Source organism: Bos grunniens, chromosome 22 (genome assembly GCF_055505025.1).
Source record: "Bos grunniens cultivar Pamir isolate PY7600 chromosome 22, Bosgru_T2T1.0, whole genome shotgun sequence".
NCBI classification, from domain to species: domain Eukaryota; kingdom Metazoa; phylum Chordata; class Mammalia; order Artiodactyla; family Bovidae; genus Bos; species Bos grunniens.
The window spans coordinates 24,061,405-24,078,755 of record NC_141186.1 but is presented as its reverse complement, the minus strand read 5'-3'; the positions used below and the strand labels follow the sequence as shown (position 1 = coordinate 24,078,755).

Sequence of the window (17,351 nt, the reverse complement as noted above, 5' to 3'; positions counted from 1 at the left end):
CATCATATGAGCTGGCAAGCTATGGATAGAAATCCTGTTTTACCATTTCACTGAAAGGTAGTTTCATGTCCCCATACTCCACGATAAGAAAGAAGACTTCTAAGTTTCCCCTAAGTGAGACAAAGTCCATGCTAAGATTTTATGGTGCTAACCATTTTATGTGCATTTGTTCACATACTTCCCTATGTACTTCTAATATAGGCAGCAGTGAATCTGTCATATAGATGAAAAAATTGGAACATCCAAATAGCTTTAACAAAACATTTTGTGCATTTGATACAGAAAACCAGTATTTGAACCTAGTCTGTTTCCAAAGGTCATATACAGTCTTGGGTCACACTGGCACACTTTACTGGCTGTCCACTGTTCCAAAACTCTAGAGCCCTTTACCCAGCCAGTAGAATAAAGCAAGCTCCATGAGGGCAGACTGTACCTGTCACATTCATTTCTGTATTATGTGGCATGTCAATTAGTAGAAATTTAGTTAATGACTTGGGAGTGAAGGACAGAGTGTAAATTATTTTAGCCTGTTTGTTTGTATAGCCTGTCATAATGTGTGCGTGTATGTTTGCCCACTTATTTCTACTTCTGATTAAGTAGGTACAGACTCTCTTTTAGGCTCCCAGTTATCTGATTTGGCTGTCCAAGCAATTGGCAAACTGTGCATAATGATGAATATACTGGTAGCTTTACTTCCCCACTAAGTGCATCCAAGTAAAAGCACTGAAAGTCGTACGATTCTTGCCACTTAAAATCTGACACCTAATATATTAGGTATTAGAGTGTTTTGTGCTTACCTTTAGCTCTTCTTTGGTTTAGGTGATTAAAAAATGCCTGTTGCTGTCTGTATGTGCAACATGCTTCATTAACAGTGATTTATTTGGGAGTTTAAGCAGAATTGGCACTCTGCAGCACACCAGTGGGCAGAAGGAAAACAAACGTGAGATGGTTGCTAAAAACCCTTCTTTCCTGTTCTGTTGGTAGGAGCCTTAAGAAAATTTGCAAAGTTTACTACCCAATACCCAGAAAGCAAAACTAAAACTGTAGTCTCTGGGCAGGATCAGCTCCCCCAAGCCACCCAAGTTCCTCCATGCATTCTCCTCTGATGCTCAAGAGGGAATCTTATGGGTTATGAGTTGTTCCTCTTTGGCACAGTGAGCTCCCTGCATCCATGTCTCTCCTAAAGCCACATTCTTCCACTGCTTGTCCATCTTCATTTCCCAAAAAGTTTGCCTTCTCAAAGTTATGCTCAACTTTTTTAGTAGAATCCCACTAAAGAGATTTTCTCTTACATTGCTTTCAACAACGCTGAATCATCACTGTCACTTTGCTGAAGAGAAAGTGTTTCAGTCTTTCAGTCATGTCTGACTCTTTGTGACCCTATGGACTGTGGCTCTCCAGGCTCCTCTGTCCATGGGATTTCCCAGGCAAGAATACTAGAGTGAGTAGTCATTCCCTTTTCCAGGGGATCTTTCCGAACCAGGGATCAAACCCCCGTCTCCTGCATTGCCAGGAGTCACCAGGGAAGCCCACCGAAGAGAAAAGTAAGGCTAACCGAGGTTAAATGACTTGCCCAAGGTCAACAACTAATGGTAGATATGGGATTTAAAACCTCGTTTGTGTTAATTTGCAAACCATGTTGATTTTGTCATGTCTATTTGAAATGCTGTCTGGAAAGGATTCTGGGACTGCCCCTGGGCTAAGCAGGAGAAAGTACCATACTCTGTTAGCATTGTCTTCCCCAGGCCTGGGAAGTGAATCATGGAGGTGTCGAGTCTTTTTCTGTCTTCTGTTATGATCTACTTCTGTTGTCCTTTTTTTGTACTGAGAGTATACATTCTAAAGCAAAAATAAAGTAACTGAGAAGCAGACTAAATAAGAGGGAAGTGCCGTGTATCTTTTACATTACAATTGCCTGTTTTTCTAATAAGCCTGTATTATAGTATTCAGTATTTAGGAGAATTTCAGTAGTGTGGATAAACATCTATACTATGAAGTTCAATTTTCAGGGTTGCTTTCTACTATGATGGAAATATTCTATATCTTGTTGGTGGTAGGGGTGATATACTGCATAATTTTTAAATTTTTTTTTTTTAATTTTTGTTTATTTATTTGTCTGCACTGGGTCTTGAGTGGCGTGCAGAGTCTTTCGTTGCAGCAAGTGGAGGCTTAGTTCCTGGCCAGGGACTAAACCTGGGCCCCTGCATTAGGAGGATGGAATCTTAACTGCTGACTACCAGGGAAGTTCCCGTGACTGCATAAATTTTGGAAATCTCAATAACCTTTATACTAAGAAGAATACATACTCGTATATGTGAAATATACTTCAGTAAACTTGTGGGGAAAAATACTCAGAGTTTATGTCCTGTCTCCATTACTTATCAGCTCTAACTAAAGACAATGTACTTACCCCTTAAATATAATATTGTTTTCTCCCTTAAAGAGTTGTTTTAAAGATTATATGAGTTAATACTTAGGAAGTGACTACCATGCAATATGTGCTTTGTGATGTCTATTTGTCATTTCCTTAGTTATTTCATATTACATTCTACCATGGCATTGCCTCCAGAATTGTTTAATAGCTTAATCACACATTCTTTTATTTTGCTTATAAATTACATATATTGAGCTGGAAACTTTCACAAATAGATCTTTCATATATGGATAATTGCATAGTATACATAATATATATAATTGAATCTTTGAATACAAGGCTTTTCTATTTTTATCTAAATGATGCTAGAACACCACAAAGTATATCTGTTCATTTTTCAATTGAATTTTAAAAGTGTTCAGTATGTACATGTTCCTAAATAAATATTTATTCAAACTGAGGGATTGCAATGTGTATTTGAACATAATGCAAACATTATACATGGTAAGATGTTTAGGGTGAATTTGTGATATATACTTAGAAAACTAAGCAAATAAATAGAAAATTCTTAAGTCTTTAAAAATCTAACTATTACAAAAAGGAAAATATTAGTATACTCTGGGCCTTAGTTGAAAATTCATTAACCAAATTAAATTATGTAGCTAAATTTGGAAGAAAGTGGAACCAGGTACTTGTGTGTATGTTTATGTATGTGCATCTCTCATTGGGAGTGATTATAAAAGGAAATTGAATTGTCATCATTTATAAAAGAAACTAATATATATAATATCCCCAAATCGAGAAATAGTAGTATAAGCATTTTTATGAAGATTAAGATACTTGCCAGAAAGGCAACTTGTTTTCCTTGGGAAGAAGTTCTGTCAGGGAGTAGAAGTGTTTAAGCTATGTTTATGAATCACTTTAATAAAAGTAAAAAGTAAATACAACTTTGGAAAGTTGTACAGTAAGTGATTACCTGGTGGAGACTATGAATAGTAGATATGTATTTATGGCTGGGTATTAAATTGCAGTAATGGAACCATACACAGAACTTAAAAGCAATGTATCAGTATCTCAAACAACTTTGATGTGTGAGAAGATGGTGTCATCTGAGGAATTGTGAGATGTCTAATTGGTTATGGCAAAGACATACTGACCACTGTTCATTTGACAGATTAAATCCTTTGAATGCACACCCTTTCTCTGATATATGATGCATCAGGGCTTCAGTGATTCTTAGAAGCAACCTGATCTAGATCTTCCTTTTATTGGTAAAGAAACTTGCCCAACAAGTAAATAACAGGACTGACCTAGGAACCACATTGTTCTGAATCTCAGTCCTGTGATCTTTTGAAATGGCACAGTGATTATTGGAATACTTTTATTTTTTTTTAAGATGGTCTCCTGAGTAGCAAAGTGTAAAGGTCTAACATCAATGTAGAGTAAGGTTTTACAAGGAGAAAGTGTGTTGAAAAAGTAATAGTGCATATATACTCTAAGAAACTTTAATAAGAGATTTTTCAAAATTAGTGTGTAGAATCTTTTGGCACTCAAAATGTGTAAAAGATGTCCTTCAATGACTGAATTGATAAGATGTTGACTCTGCTTTTATGCCAGAGTGAATATTAATATAATCATTCTATTTCCGGTTAAAATTGCCACAAGTGGCAGACACCACATGGTCTAGAGAGCCTTTAAAAATAGGGGTAATTGTCTGCCTTAGCTGATCCTCTGTAGTTCCTCAAAGTCCTCTGTAATATGATCTTATGATGGAAATAGTCCCAATCAGCTATTGAGTAGGTGAGTACCATCTATATAAGACGGTACATCTCGTGTGTGCCTACCTGTTGGTTAATTGATGCAGTTTTCCAAATGTATTATTCAAACATTTTATATCTTCTTTACACTATTCTCTTCATATTTTAAGATGCTTGGGACGCGCTATTCAAAGAGAAACCAAGCAAGACACATTTTCTCACCTTCCTGGCAGACTGCTTATTGCACTGTCCACTGAAGCAGGGACGATCTCAAAGAAACAGTTGTGGAAATATGTTTCTTGTAGAATATAGAGTAAAAATCTGGTGCAAGGAGACAATGTATTAAGCTAATTTGATTGATATTAATTTTCATTGTCCAAGAAAAACCTGTAGACCAGATACCGTAGGATACACAGTATAGAGTATCTATACCACTAAGCTGGTATACAAACTAAGTTATATAATCAGTAATCTTTTCTACCCAGCTGAATTGTCATGCCCTTGTGGATAGAGACCTTGACCTTGACTCTGCATTCTGCATATAGCCGTGTGAATAATGAGCACTCAAATATATGTGTTGACTGATTGAATATTAAGATTTGACTACATACCATCTTCCCTTGAAATGATTGACAGCTGGCTTTCTGAGGAAGCTGAATTTCTGTCTTGCTTTCAGTTCTGCTCACTGCTTTCTTGCCATTATGATTGACTGCACCCCTTATTAGTTAATTTTAGAATTAGAAAATGCTCAGCTATACACTAGGAACTGTGGATGATCATTTTTAACATTCTTGCCTTAAGAATGGCTGCATTCTAAATAGTAATTAGCCAGAAAATAATCATTCTTGTTGTTTTTACACTTAAAGGGAGAAAAACTTCACAGTTGTGTTCTTGACAAGAAGAATTATGAATTGACACTAGTGAAATATGGTCTTCTAACAAAGTCTCAGCTCTAAAACCCATGCTCCACTTTATATTATGAATATCACACAGATTGTGTACCTCTGATCAGTGATGCTGGCTTCTGTTTCTGCAGAACAGCATGAAAAGCAGAGTTAGAAAAGAGGCAGCATCAGAACTTTATGTCATTATATGAAAGACACATCACTTTACTTACATTTCTGTCGATGTGTTAGAAAAGAGAAGTATGAAGTAGGAAGACATAGATTTGAACACTGGCTCTGTTGATTTAGAGATATTTGACCTTGAACAAGTTCCGTAGACTCTCATAGTCTAATTTCCAGTATTATAGTTTTATAGAGGATAGTGACATCTGACCCCGAAGTGTTGCTATGAAGGTTAAATGAAAAGGGAATATCAAAGCACATGGTAGACACATGAAAGATGTTAGCTAAATTTATTCTTTCTCTGACACTGTTTATTGATTTCCTGCTCTGTGCCATGTACTATCCCATGAGCCTCTTAAATACCAATGATTAAGACAAATATTCCTACCTTTATGAAGTTTACAATCTGAGAGGAAATTTGAACTTATAATAATAATAATAATGGAGATTTACTTTTAAAACATAAATTGGGTAAAGTTTACAACACATGTGTGCAAAAGACAGGGTTCATGGTTTGAGTCCCAAACTGTAGACAAGCAAGTCTGTTTACAAAGATTAAGTGACTTTCCAAAATTGATAACTAGTGGCAAAACCTGGAAGAAAGAACTTAATTCCAATCTAGTGTTTTTATACATGAGGTTGTGAAAAATAACATACTTAGTATTTAGAGACGCAGATCCCCTGTTGACCAGAGGAGACAGGCAAAAGGCAGGACTAGATATTCTGTGATTCTGGGGGTTACATGTAAAGCAGGTCCCCATACAGGGAAACCAAATATATTCAGAACTTTCCCCTGTTTAAAATCATCCCCATCCTCCTCCTAATCTTCATATTCAACTCTTTTCTCTGGCCAGGGAAGGTGAGGGTGGAGAACTGCATAGGGTCTCAGTTGTGGCACGTGAGATCTGCATGAGGGCTCCTCTTTGTCTGCCCAGGCTTCTCCGTAATTGTGGCATGTTGGCTCCAGAGCTCATGGGCTCAGTAGTTGTGGCGCATGGGCTTGGTTGCCCCATAGCATATGGGATCTTAGTTTCCCAACTAGGGATCAGACCTGCCTCGCCTGCATTGAAAGGCAGATTCTTAACCAATGGACCACTAGAGAATTCTCCACACTCTTTAATATATAGTCAACATCCTTTGGGGATCAGGCCCGTGGCTTAGGTGGTGGTGTACTATCTTTAACAAGGGAGATTACTAAGTGTCAAGGTCCTGTCCTCAGTGCCTTCCATACTTTCTCTTTAGACTACACAATAAGCCTGCATTATGGGTATTTTGGACATGAACTTAAGCAAGCTCCAGGAGATAGTTGGAGGACAGGGAGGCCTGGTGTGCTGCAGTCCATGGGGTTGCAAAGAGTCAGACATCATTTAGCAACTGAACAGCAACATGGGTATTATTGTCATTACAGATGAGCCACACTGCTAGAGAATGTAGATTCAAGCGTAGCGTCAGATGTGAGTCTGTCCACTTTGCTCCTTCCATTATCTTGCTTTGCAGTAACTTGAACACTCTCTAAATTTTCATTTTCCATGTCCGTGTCACTTGACTTGGCATTTCCTTCCTCCCTCTTATTTATCCTTTAAGACTCAGTTCAAACTATTAGCCCCTTTGGAGAACTTTTTTTTTTTTGTATTTATTTGTTGTTTATTTGGCTGTGTTGGTTCTTAGTTGTGTCATGCAGGAGCTTTCGTTGCAGTGCAGGGACTCTAGTTGTGGCTGTGAAGCATGTGGGTTTAGTTGCCCCAAGGTATGTAGGATCTTAGTTCCCCAGTCAGGGATCAAACCCATGTCCCCTGAATTGCAAGGTGAATTTTTAACACTAGTCCACCAGGGAAGTCCCTGGAGAACATTCTTGAAGCCCCTGCCCTACCCCATCCCCTGGCTCAGTTAGATGATGTTCCTTTGCATCCTTAGCACCTTGTCCTTCATAGATCTATCATGTGAATCACACTGAAATACAATGACTGGTTTAAATGCCTTTTTTGCCAAGTTAACAGTGAGCTCCTTGAGGGCAGGGCTCTCACCTCTCTGCACATACAACCCCTAGCCCTGCCTCTGCCCCCTAGTTAGCACATCTGCTTATTCATAGAGCTGAAATAGAACTATTTGGATACCAGCAGATTTTTAATTTAGTAGAGTGCTAAAACTAATCTTTATGTGATTAAACCCTATATGTAGAACCAGGACATGTAAGGAAGAACTGAATCATGATTTGTCTTAAACACTATATACTGAGTTCTTCAGCATGACTGTTGGAATATGAATTGTTTAAAGAGTTGGAGGCTAGAGGAGTTTTGCTCTGTGGAGTTCTGTGTAGAGATACACTGTGGAATTCTCAATTATTCATCTCCTTCTGGCTCTGCCAGCAAAAGCTCTCCAGTCCTGTTTCATTGTGTGGCCTCCTCCCCAGGATTTACGAGTCTAATTCTTGGTCAAGGTCCCACCGTTAGTGCTGAGTACACTACCTTTTGCTACAACCACCTTAGGATAAACCAGAGAGAGCTCTCAGCTGCAGGGGAGATCTATGACTGCCATAACTCTCGCCTCATCCCACAGCTTGCTTTCTGGTTCTGGCAGAAAACCGAAATTACAAAACTTTGTATCCTGCACCACAGCCCCACATGAGATTCATGAATCTTCACCTCCCTTCAGAAAACCCAGTTCTCTAGTTAAGACTGCCCACCAGACAAATTACTGTCAACTGCCCCATTATTTCTGATTAGTGAAGGTGAGCCTTACCTACTGAGAGGTAAATAAATGCCAATCGGGTTCTTGAAATCCTTCATCCTTAAAAATATACAGCTCTTAACAGAACGTGCACTGTAAACAGCATCCTATCATGAATCAAATCTTTATGGTATAATTGGATACATTTTCTAAATTAATTTTAATTGCTTCAAGAAACTGCTTAACATTGTAGATCAATCCCCAGGTCTGAGATGACATTTCCCTCACAAAATTAATTATTAATACCCTGATCATTTGCTAAAAACATTAATAGTTTTCATTGATCAGCACATCCTGTTTATCTAAAATGGCCTAATCACCATGCATGTCAGAAGAGTATTTCAACATATCCAATTAGAGACACAACCTGCTTTTCAGCCACATCAGCAGATCAGAAGTTAAGAGTCCCTTTTGTCTTCACAACATATCTAGTCTGGTTTTATCAGAAACTGAGCTATTTAAGGGCACTAAGGACAGGAGAGTTCTCTAATGATGGTTCTTCACTTTCTATAAGCTTCCTGGTAAACATAAAGGCTTCTAAGTGATCACATGGTATCAATTAATGCTAAGAGCGCTTGATTAACGAGCTTGTGTTGGTCCATGTTCTCATGTAAACCTGTGTTCCCTCGGTGTTTTTCCTGATAAGTGGCAGTGAGATGAGAAGCCTCAGGTTATCATCAGCTTAAAAAAAAAAAAATTTCAGGGATACAATAGTAATCACATCTAGCATTTGTATGGTGCTGTGTGGTTTTCAAAGAGGTTTCGTTTACTTAACTAAGAAGAGTCCTTTGAAACAAGCTTGGGAGGGAGGTTGAGTGGGATATATACCCAGGACCCTGTGACTTGTTATAACCTAAGCTGTAAAGAGAATGTGTCTCATAGTTCCTTAAATTTCTCATTTATTCGATTAAATGATGAATAGGAAGAAGGATTCTGCTCATCTTTCAAATCCCAGTGGGAGCTCATCTCCTTTATGAAGTCCAGAAATGTCCCTCCTTTCCTTCACAATGGCATGTCGTGTTGCAGTTTTATGAAACTGTAGGGAGCTTGTACCCCATTGGAGTAGGAGATCCCTAGAGCTAGAGCTGGGATCTCTGTTTTGGCAGGTCCCATGCCTCACTAGTGTCTGGCAAGCAAAAGGCACTCCACAGATGCATAAATCCATGACTGGCTCGCAGGATGGACGGGAGAAGAGATGAGTGAATGAGAACAAGCCAAGCACGATGGACGGGAGAAGGGATGAGTGAATGAGAACAAGCCAAGCACAGTGTGGATTCTGTTTTATTGAGGTCGTGTTGCAAAACTTTGGCACCTAAAGGCAGCTCAGATTTGTTTGATTCCCTCGGCATTTTAAAAAATACTGTGAACTGATTTCCTACATTTAAAACTTGGGAGATTTTCAAAATAAATACTAGTATTTTCAACTGTTCTTTGATAAGTTGTAAATGCCCCTGCAACCCTGGGTTTGTACCCCTCATGTTGGCCATCAGCACGAGCTGAGGGGTACCTGCCCCTTCAAACAGAACAAGCCTGTGCCCTTCTGAGGGCTCATGAGTGCCTCCTGCTTAGCCCATCCACTTTCCTGCTATGTAGATTGTACACAGAACAAGTAGCCTCTCTTCACCATGGAGTTTTCCTGTTCTAAGATTCCTGGCTAACAGAAGAATTGCTGTTCTCACTCATGCCCTGGATTTGTCCAAAAGAACCTAGTAAATAGCTACTCATAGTTGGTAGGATTTTTGTCTGTAGGCACTGGAGCTGCACATTTCTGTTGCGTTTTAGGGATGAAACATAGAGTATTGGGGGAAAAAATACTTGAAATCATGGGGTGGTTATTTATTTTTCACACATTTAATTCCATTCTAAGACTTCAGAATTTCTCCTTAAGGTCCATCAGGTCCTATTCTGTTCAATGACATTTCTTCTGTATTCACTATTTTGGGTATATTATTAATTGGAAAATAAAAAGCACAGCACCTGGAGATTAAGGGACTGGAAAGGAACTTATAAAACGTAATTCAGTCCCCTGCCTTCGGGTTGGTTCTCTTCTAATCAGAAGCTGTTCTTACCTTCACTCAGTAGCCACAGGGATCTATCAGCCCCAGTCTCTACCCCAGTATCATTGGGAAGAAGGAAAAGAGGCTTATTTGCTTCATATTCAAAATTTAACATGCTTTCTCTTTTTCAGTAGTAGTTTTCCAAAAGTCACTTTTATTCATATTCAGTAAATTTGCAGAGACCACAAGGAGAAGTATTCCCAGATCTCATTGTCATGTCTCTTCTCCTCCACAGATTAAAGGTTGAACACAACTTTAAAGAAGCAGCCATTCTATTCACTTGTTATTGGACTTGAAACTCCTTTGACCTCGGAAACTGAAGATGAGGTTGCCATGGGAACTGCTGGTACTGCAATCCTTCATGTTGTGCCTTGCAGGTAGAGTGTCATTTGAAAACTTTTTGATTTAAAAATGCCACTGGATTTCACACTAATTCAAAAGTGGGCCTTCACTTTAGATGGCAATGATAAAATAGTAAGAGTACACGCTACTATGACATAGCGTTTGCTGACACCACTGAATGTACTCTCCTGATGGTCTTTTAGCGCCTCTTTTCATGGTGTTGTATCCAGAGCTAGACATTGATGTTTCACCTGTCTGTCTGGTCCTTTTAGAGTTGTTTGAACTATTATTTGGTTTGAAAGTTGTTATTTTTGCTCATTCCAGCACTCAACTGTACAGAGATATTGGGCAATAAAGCTGCTTAGTCTCGTGTATTGCCTACTTTGATGTCAGTGGATGGAACTTTATCTGGATGACGCTTTCAATGTCTTTGTTGATATCACACCATCCTTTCATACCTTTGTTTTCATTTGAGTACACCTATGGTTTAGCAGGAGCCATAAGCATAGACATGAGGCTTTTACCATACTTTCATGGCCAGCTGCTAGGCAAGGGCTTTGAGAAGTTCAGACATGCTGTTTATTACCTTCTTGGCTCTCTGGAAGATAGGAGCCTGCTAGCTGACATACAGAACTCAGTGCTGATGCGGCCTATGTCCAGTATGCACTGAGAGTTGGTTTCCAGGTGGGAGTCTTTCCATGTCTTTTTGAAATAAAACTAGTTGATCTGTTTTGTTATTCAGAGTGTCAAGTCCAAGACAGATACCTGGAATATATTTATGTTTTTATACCATAAAATAAAAGAGACTTTTTTAGTCATCACTTAACTTGATTCATGCATTCATTCAAATAATGTTACTGAGTACCTTACAGAGAAACAGAACAGTGTTAACATCTGTGGATATGCTCCTATGCAAGAAAGACACAGAAGTCTATTAGCTGAGTTCTAGAGCCGTACTGACTTACAGCTGCTGCTGCTCCTGCTAAGTCACTTCAGTCGTGTCCGACTCTGTGTGACCCCATAGACGGCAGCCCACCAGGCTCCCCTGTCCCTGGGATTCTCCAGGCCAGAACACTGGAGTGGGTTGCCATTTCCTTCTCCAATGCATGAAAGTGAAAAGTGAAAGTGAAGTCGCTCAGTCGTGTCCGACTCTTCGCAACCCCATGGACTGCAGCCCACCAGGCTCCTCCATCCATGGATTACAGTAAATTACCGCGATTACTGTGTAATTAAAGGTAGTAATGGTAGTACTCCTGTATGTGGATCTCTTATGCATGCCAGACACTGCACTAAGCACTCAGTGTACTTTATTTCATTATCTCATGATCACTAAGAAGTATTTACTCTATTTTTATCACTGTTATTATTAATATTATTACTAAACCATTAAAAACTTAAGAAACTCACCCAAGGTCACCATGCTAGGAGATGGTAGAGCTAATAAGGTTCAGTCTCAGAGCTGACTAACTCCACATTCCATAGTTTTGACCAACATGTTATTCAGTCTTGTAGCTTTCTCATTGATTTCTTCAGTGTATGATTGTAAATTACTCTTTAAATTTTGGCTTTCATTCTTCCTGCTGCTGCTGCTGCTAAGTCACATCAGTCATGTCCAACTCTGTGCGACCCCATAGACGGCAGCCCACCAGGCTCCCCCATCCCTGGGATTCTCCAGGCAAGAACACTGGAGTGGGTTGCCATTTCCTTCTTCAATGCATGAAAGTGAAAAGTGAAAATGAAGTTGCTCAGTCGTGTCCGACTCTTCGTGACCCCATGGACTGCAGCCTACCAGGCTCCTCCATCCATGGGAGTCTCCAGGCAAGAGTACTGGAGTGGGTTGCCAGTGCCTTCTCCAGCTGTGGCATATAATATTAGGCTTATCATTCTTCCTAGGTTTTTCTAAATGTGAACCACTATCCACTTAGAAACTTTAGAAAACCCTAGCTTCAAAGCCTGCACTTCTTTCCTTAGTTAGGTTTACAGCATCCTCACCATTCCCTGCTTATGGTCCTGTTGGCATCTAGCTGTCTCTTTTAGAAATATTACTTCTCACCCTCATCTGCTCAGGAGCTAAATGTCCACCACACAGCAGATGCCTCAGGTTCTGTGCCTCACTTCCTTTCTCCAGTCTTTTCATGGGCCTTGATCCTCCTGAAAGTCCTCAACTGGGACAATCTGTCTCTAACTTCTCCTGACTCTAAGATAAACGTCTACTTTAAAGTACAAGATCATGAATCAGTGTCTCAGTATTTGATTATAGCAATCTGTGGTCAAATTAACCCACTGTACACAGTAGATAACAAGAAATCAAAGGGTTAAAAACCAGTGAAGCCATTAATCTCTTCAGTGGTGTTTTAGAAAAACTAGAAATTCTCACCCAAGATGTGTACCTGTATCTTTTTTATGCACTTAACCTTTTGCAGGAAATCATTATATTGATTTTTTGAGGTGAGTCTTTTGTGAACTGGTTTACATGGCATTAATATTCCCTTACCATATGCCTTCTTCAGTGTAGGTAAAGTCAAGCATTAATTAATGTTTTTGTTTTCTTGCTATTTGTCTTGATTTCATGAATTTACATAGTACTCGACACTGAATTCTGAACAGATTTCTTTAACTGCTCTTTCTTTTCCTTTTCTAACTTTCTTAGTTGTGTATTTCTTGATTAATTTTTGGCAAGGAAAACAGTTTGTCAATTATGTTTATCATAATTAGTGAATCTCAAATATGCTTTTTTTGTGTGATCTTTTTTCCTAAACAAGGTAGAAGATCCAAATAAATACACGGTTTCTCCTACACGAGATGCACCTTAAAAGGTCTGCTAATTATTTAAGGAATTGATTAGTAATTTATGGTACAAGGACAGTGTTCTCTCTTACAAAGCTAGACTCAGTCTCTCACAACAATTTAAAACAAAATGTGACTATTGATGCTTAGTAGTCTGAAAATTCAGTCTCTACAAAATTGAGTTTTATTTTTCTCCCTCTTAATTTAAACAGGGAGCTCATAACCCTACTACTTAGAAGAACAAGGAAGCTAGTAAATGAATGAAGCATTCTTAAGGTCACACTGACTCCTTCTGACAACAGGCAGTATAGGTGACTTTGAGAAACTGGACAAAACTTGTCCTATTAACGTGCCAACTGGTGCCCCACTCTGCTCCTATATGCCAGGTCTCCCAGTTTTTAGCTTTTATGAATAAATCTAATTATTGTTGCCAATCAACTCAAATTAATTTTAAAATAAAAATTGAAAGACTGTATGAGGACCTTCTTGGTGGTTCAGTGGTTAAGACTTCATCTTCCAATGAAGGGGGTTGCAGGTTCCATCCCTGGTTGGGAAGCTAAGATCCCACATGACTTGCGGCCAAATACCCAGAAACATAAAACAGAAACAAGACTGTAATAAATTCCATAAAGACTTTTAAGAAATTATCCACATTTTTGAAACATCTTTAAATAAATAAAAGGCTGTATGAAGCAAATCAGAATGGCCTTCCAGCAAGATGCTGTTCCTAGTTCACCAGGTTGCAAAGTCTGTTTCAAGCACTTAGTTTCTGTTATGAGACACAGTACCAAATAAGTAGACCTTAGGGTCTCTACTAATTCTTCCTTTACCTAATAATGCTCTTCCCTTGAATGTCCCTGTATGTTGCCCTCTGGCCTTCTTTGAATCTGTGCTCAAATGCCACCTAATCAATAAGACTTTTCTTGACCACAGCAGATAAATAAAAGTAAATTAAAATAGCAGTAATTCCTTTCACCAATATTGTATACCCCTCTTCTTTCGTTTTCTTCAGAGGTCTTACCAGTATATGAATAGCTATGTGTTTTATTTGTCTTTATGCTGAATACCTTTCCCTACCAGACTGAAGCTTTGTTAAGGCAGGCCTTTTGCATCTTTTTAGGTCACGGCTGTATGCCCAGCATCTCCAAACTGCATGGTACATAGTGCCAGTCACTGAATAAATAACCATATGTCAAATGAACAAATGCTGAGTACTGACCAGACATGAGTAAGAGAAAGCCGATCTCCAATTCCCACCTGTGCACTGGATCCAAGGCATGCCATCTCCTTCATGTTAAGGCAGTGAACCAGCCACCTCTAAGGCTGATTCATATAAATGTGTTTTTAAAATTAGATATAACATATGCAGTATTAAAATTTTATCTCTTGGTATAGCACCCCCTTGTCAATATCTGCTTTTGAAAAGGGGGTGCTACATCAAGAGATAGACTGTTCCCACTCTGTATTTTTCTGCCTTGAGTCTTCCTCTAAAGTCACAAGCAAGAGGAGCTTCGAGAAAGTAACTCCCTTCTTCAGTGTGGTCCACAAACCATGGGGCATGAGATTCAGCAGATAAAAGCCTCAGGGCCTGTCATTCAGAAAGATAAGCCTAGGCATGTTCCTCAGAGTTCCTTTGAGGTCCCCAGCAAGACAGAAGCCCTGTTGCCCATAATACACTCCCTGTCTTCTCCTTCTCACTGGACTTCCTGGAGTCATCTTCCAGATAAACTGTTTTCAGGTCCTTCTTTCAGGCTCTGCTTCTGGGGGAATCCAGACCAAAAACACACACACACCAATTAGTAGCAGAGGAGAAGCCCATTATTGGTCACATCAGTAATTAGGACAAAACCAGACAGAAAACATGATTTTGGCAGAGGTTATTGAAGTGTTGACTGTGATATTGGTCTGTTTGCATATATGCATGTGAGTACCTGCACGCATCACCAACTCAAGGGGCATAAATTTGAGCAAACTCTGGGAGATAGTGGAGGACAGGGGAGCCGAGTGTGCTGCAGTTCATGGGGTCGCCAAGAGTTGGACTCGACTTAGGGACTGAACGACAACAATAACCTGCATGCATGCCTCTACATAAATATGCCTGGAAGTATTATCCAGGTCCTGCAAATAGATAGTTTTAATTTTTTACTTGTTTTACTATTTACTAGTTTTATTATTAGCCAACTGATGGCCAAGTCATTTTTGCCTCTCTGTGATTCAGTTTACACCACTGTATAATGAGGATATTGAACAGATACTCCCCTAGAGTCCTTTCTAACTCTAAGAATATTGTCTGCTGCCTGCTAAGTTGCTTCAATCATGTCTGACTCTTTGTGACCCCATGGACTATAGCCTACCAGGCTCCTCTGTCCATGGGATTTTCCAGGCAAGAATACTGAAGTGGGTTGCCATGCCCTCCTCCAGGAGATCTTCCTGATCCAGGGATCAAACCCTCATCTCTTATGTCTCCTGCATTGGCAGGCAGGTTTTTTGTTTGTTTGTTTTTTTTACCACTAGCACCATAGTTCTAACTAAACACATGGTTTGAAAGGCAGATATATATGCTGAAGGGTCAGAGCTAAGCTTGAAATTTTATTCATCTAATATGAAATTTCACATAGGTCCTGTGTGTTTTTTCTGTGTGTTACTGATTCTGTTCATATTGGCAGATTTGAGAAAAAGAATAAAATGACTGGTTCATATGTTCATATGGAAGAAGAGGTGTGAAGACATTTAAAAGTCCTCTGTAAATGGGTGAAAAAAATGTATGGTTGATGTATTCTCAGTTGGCCTTGGTTTGAGAGAGGCTAAATATATTCCCACCTCTATAATGCAGTTGACCAAATTCAGCAATGATTTCTTTTTGAGAAAGTGCATCCTCTGCAAATGCAAGTGTTTTGTTGTCTGTTCACAAGCTGCCTGCTGCTGTTACCACTGCATCTGGGACAGGCAGTGGAGAAAGGGTCCTGTTTATTTCAAGAGGCATATTCTGGGATTAGCAAGCATTCTCGTAATTGGAGCAAGGAGGAGGCCCTGGTTGAATACTTAATCACAGGGGTGTAGCTTGAATCTGTGACAGTAAGAAATGCAAAAGTAAAGTGTCTCAGTCATGTCTGACTCTTTGCAACCCCATAGACTGTAGCCTGCTAGGCTCCTCCATCCATGAAATTTGAATACTGGAGTGGGTTGCCATTTCCTTCTCCAGGGGATCTTCCCAACCCCGGGACCGAACCCAGATTGCAGGCAGACTCTTTACCCTCTGAGCCACCAGGGAAACCCAAGAAACACAAACCAGGGTGCAATTAGAGTATATGGAGGCAATGTCCAGTGGTCCTCAGAAGGCATTTTAGGCTCAAGATGTGTCTTATATGTTAAACTGAAGTATACTATGGGTGTGTGTGTGTGTGTTAGTCACTAAGTTGTGTCCTACTGTTTGTGACCCATGGACTGTAGCCCTCCAGGCTCCTCTATCCATGGGATTTTCCAGGCAAGAATACTGGAATGGGTAGCCATTCCCTTCTCCAGGGGATTATGAACCAGGGGTTAAACTTGGGTCTCCTGCATTGCAGGCAGATTCTCTACCATCTGAGTCACCAGGGAAGCTCCTAGACTGTGGATGCTTTTCTATTCTTCTAGGGTCTGGGAACATATATGCACAGTAGGAACCCCCAGTATTTGTTGGCATTGGTAGTAGAACTCGATAAGCACAATCTTATCAAATTTTCCCTTAATCACACATTCCTGCAAAGCTCAGGATCTACCCTAAAGATCCCAGCACCCCATCACTATCATGCCCATATAGCCCCACTAGGATGCAGAGCATACAGAAGTGAGTTTCAAAGTTGGCCTCACAACATAGCCAGCAGTAGTATTTCAGTTCTCAAACTCTTGTATTTTCCCCAGAGTAAACAGAAGAAGAGAGAACTTTCAAATAATTCCCAATTCTAGACAGATATTAAACCCAGTACTGCCTCTGTTTTTGCAAAAGTAACAGGCATTCAATTAAGATCAAAACAGAGTTGAGTAAATGTCAGTTTTCATACAGCTACTGCAAAGCCTAGTTTTGCACTGAACTCTTATTTTATTGTTTCTCTTTCTAAGAAACTGTCTGGCCAGTGTAGCCAGCCATGCTGACTGCAGCCAAAGAATGGATTTCCTATTTCCTCTGTGCTGTCTCAGAACCATGGCCATGAAATGAAGCCAAGGTAGTAGAAAGATTTAGCAAGAAGAAAGTTAATAGCTA

The 17,351-nt window shown here is 39.6% G+C and overlaps 1 protein-coding gene across 10 annotated transcripts in view; it reads left to right on the top strand.

Moving 5' to 3' along the window:
- LOC147348220 (contactin-4) overlaps positions 1 to 17,351 on the top strand; it is a 1,019,923-nt gene that overhangs the window by 486,794 nt on the left and 515,778 nt on the right. For all 10 annotated transcript variants that reach the window (XM_086366640.1, XM_086366644.1, XM_086366647.1 and 7 more), the window contains one exon: positions 10,218 to 10,359. In XM_086366640.1, the coding sequence (XP_086222766.1) occupies positions 10,305 to 10,359 (55 nt within the window). In that variant the 5' untranslated portion in view covers positions 10,218 to 10,304. The remainder of the gene's footprint in view (positions 1 to 10,217; positions 10,360 to 17,351) is intronic.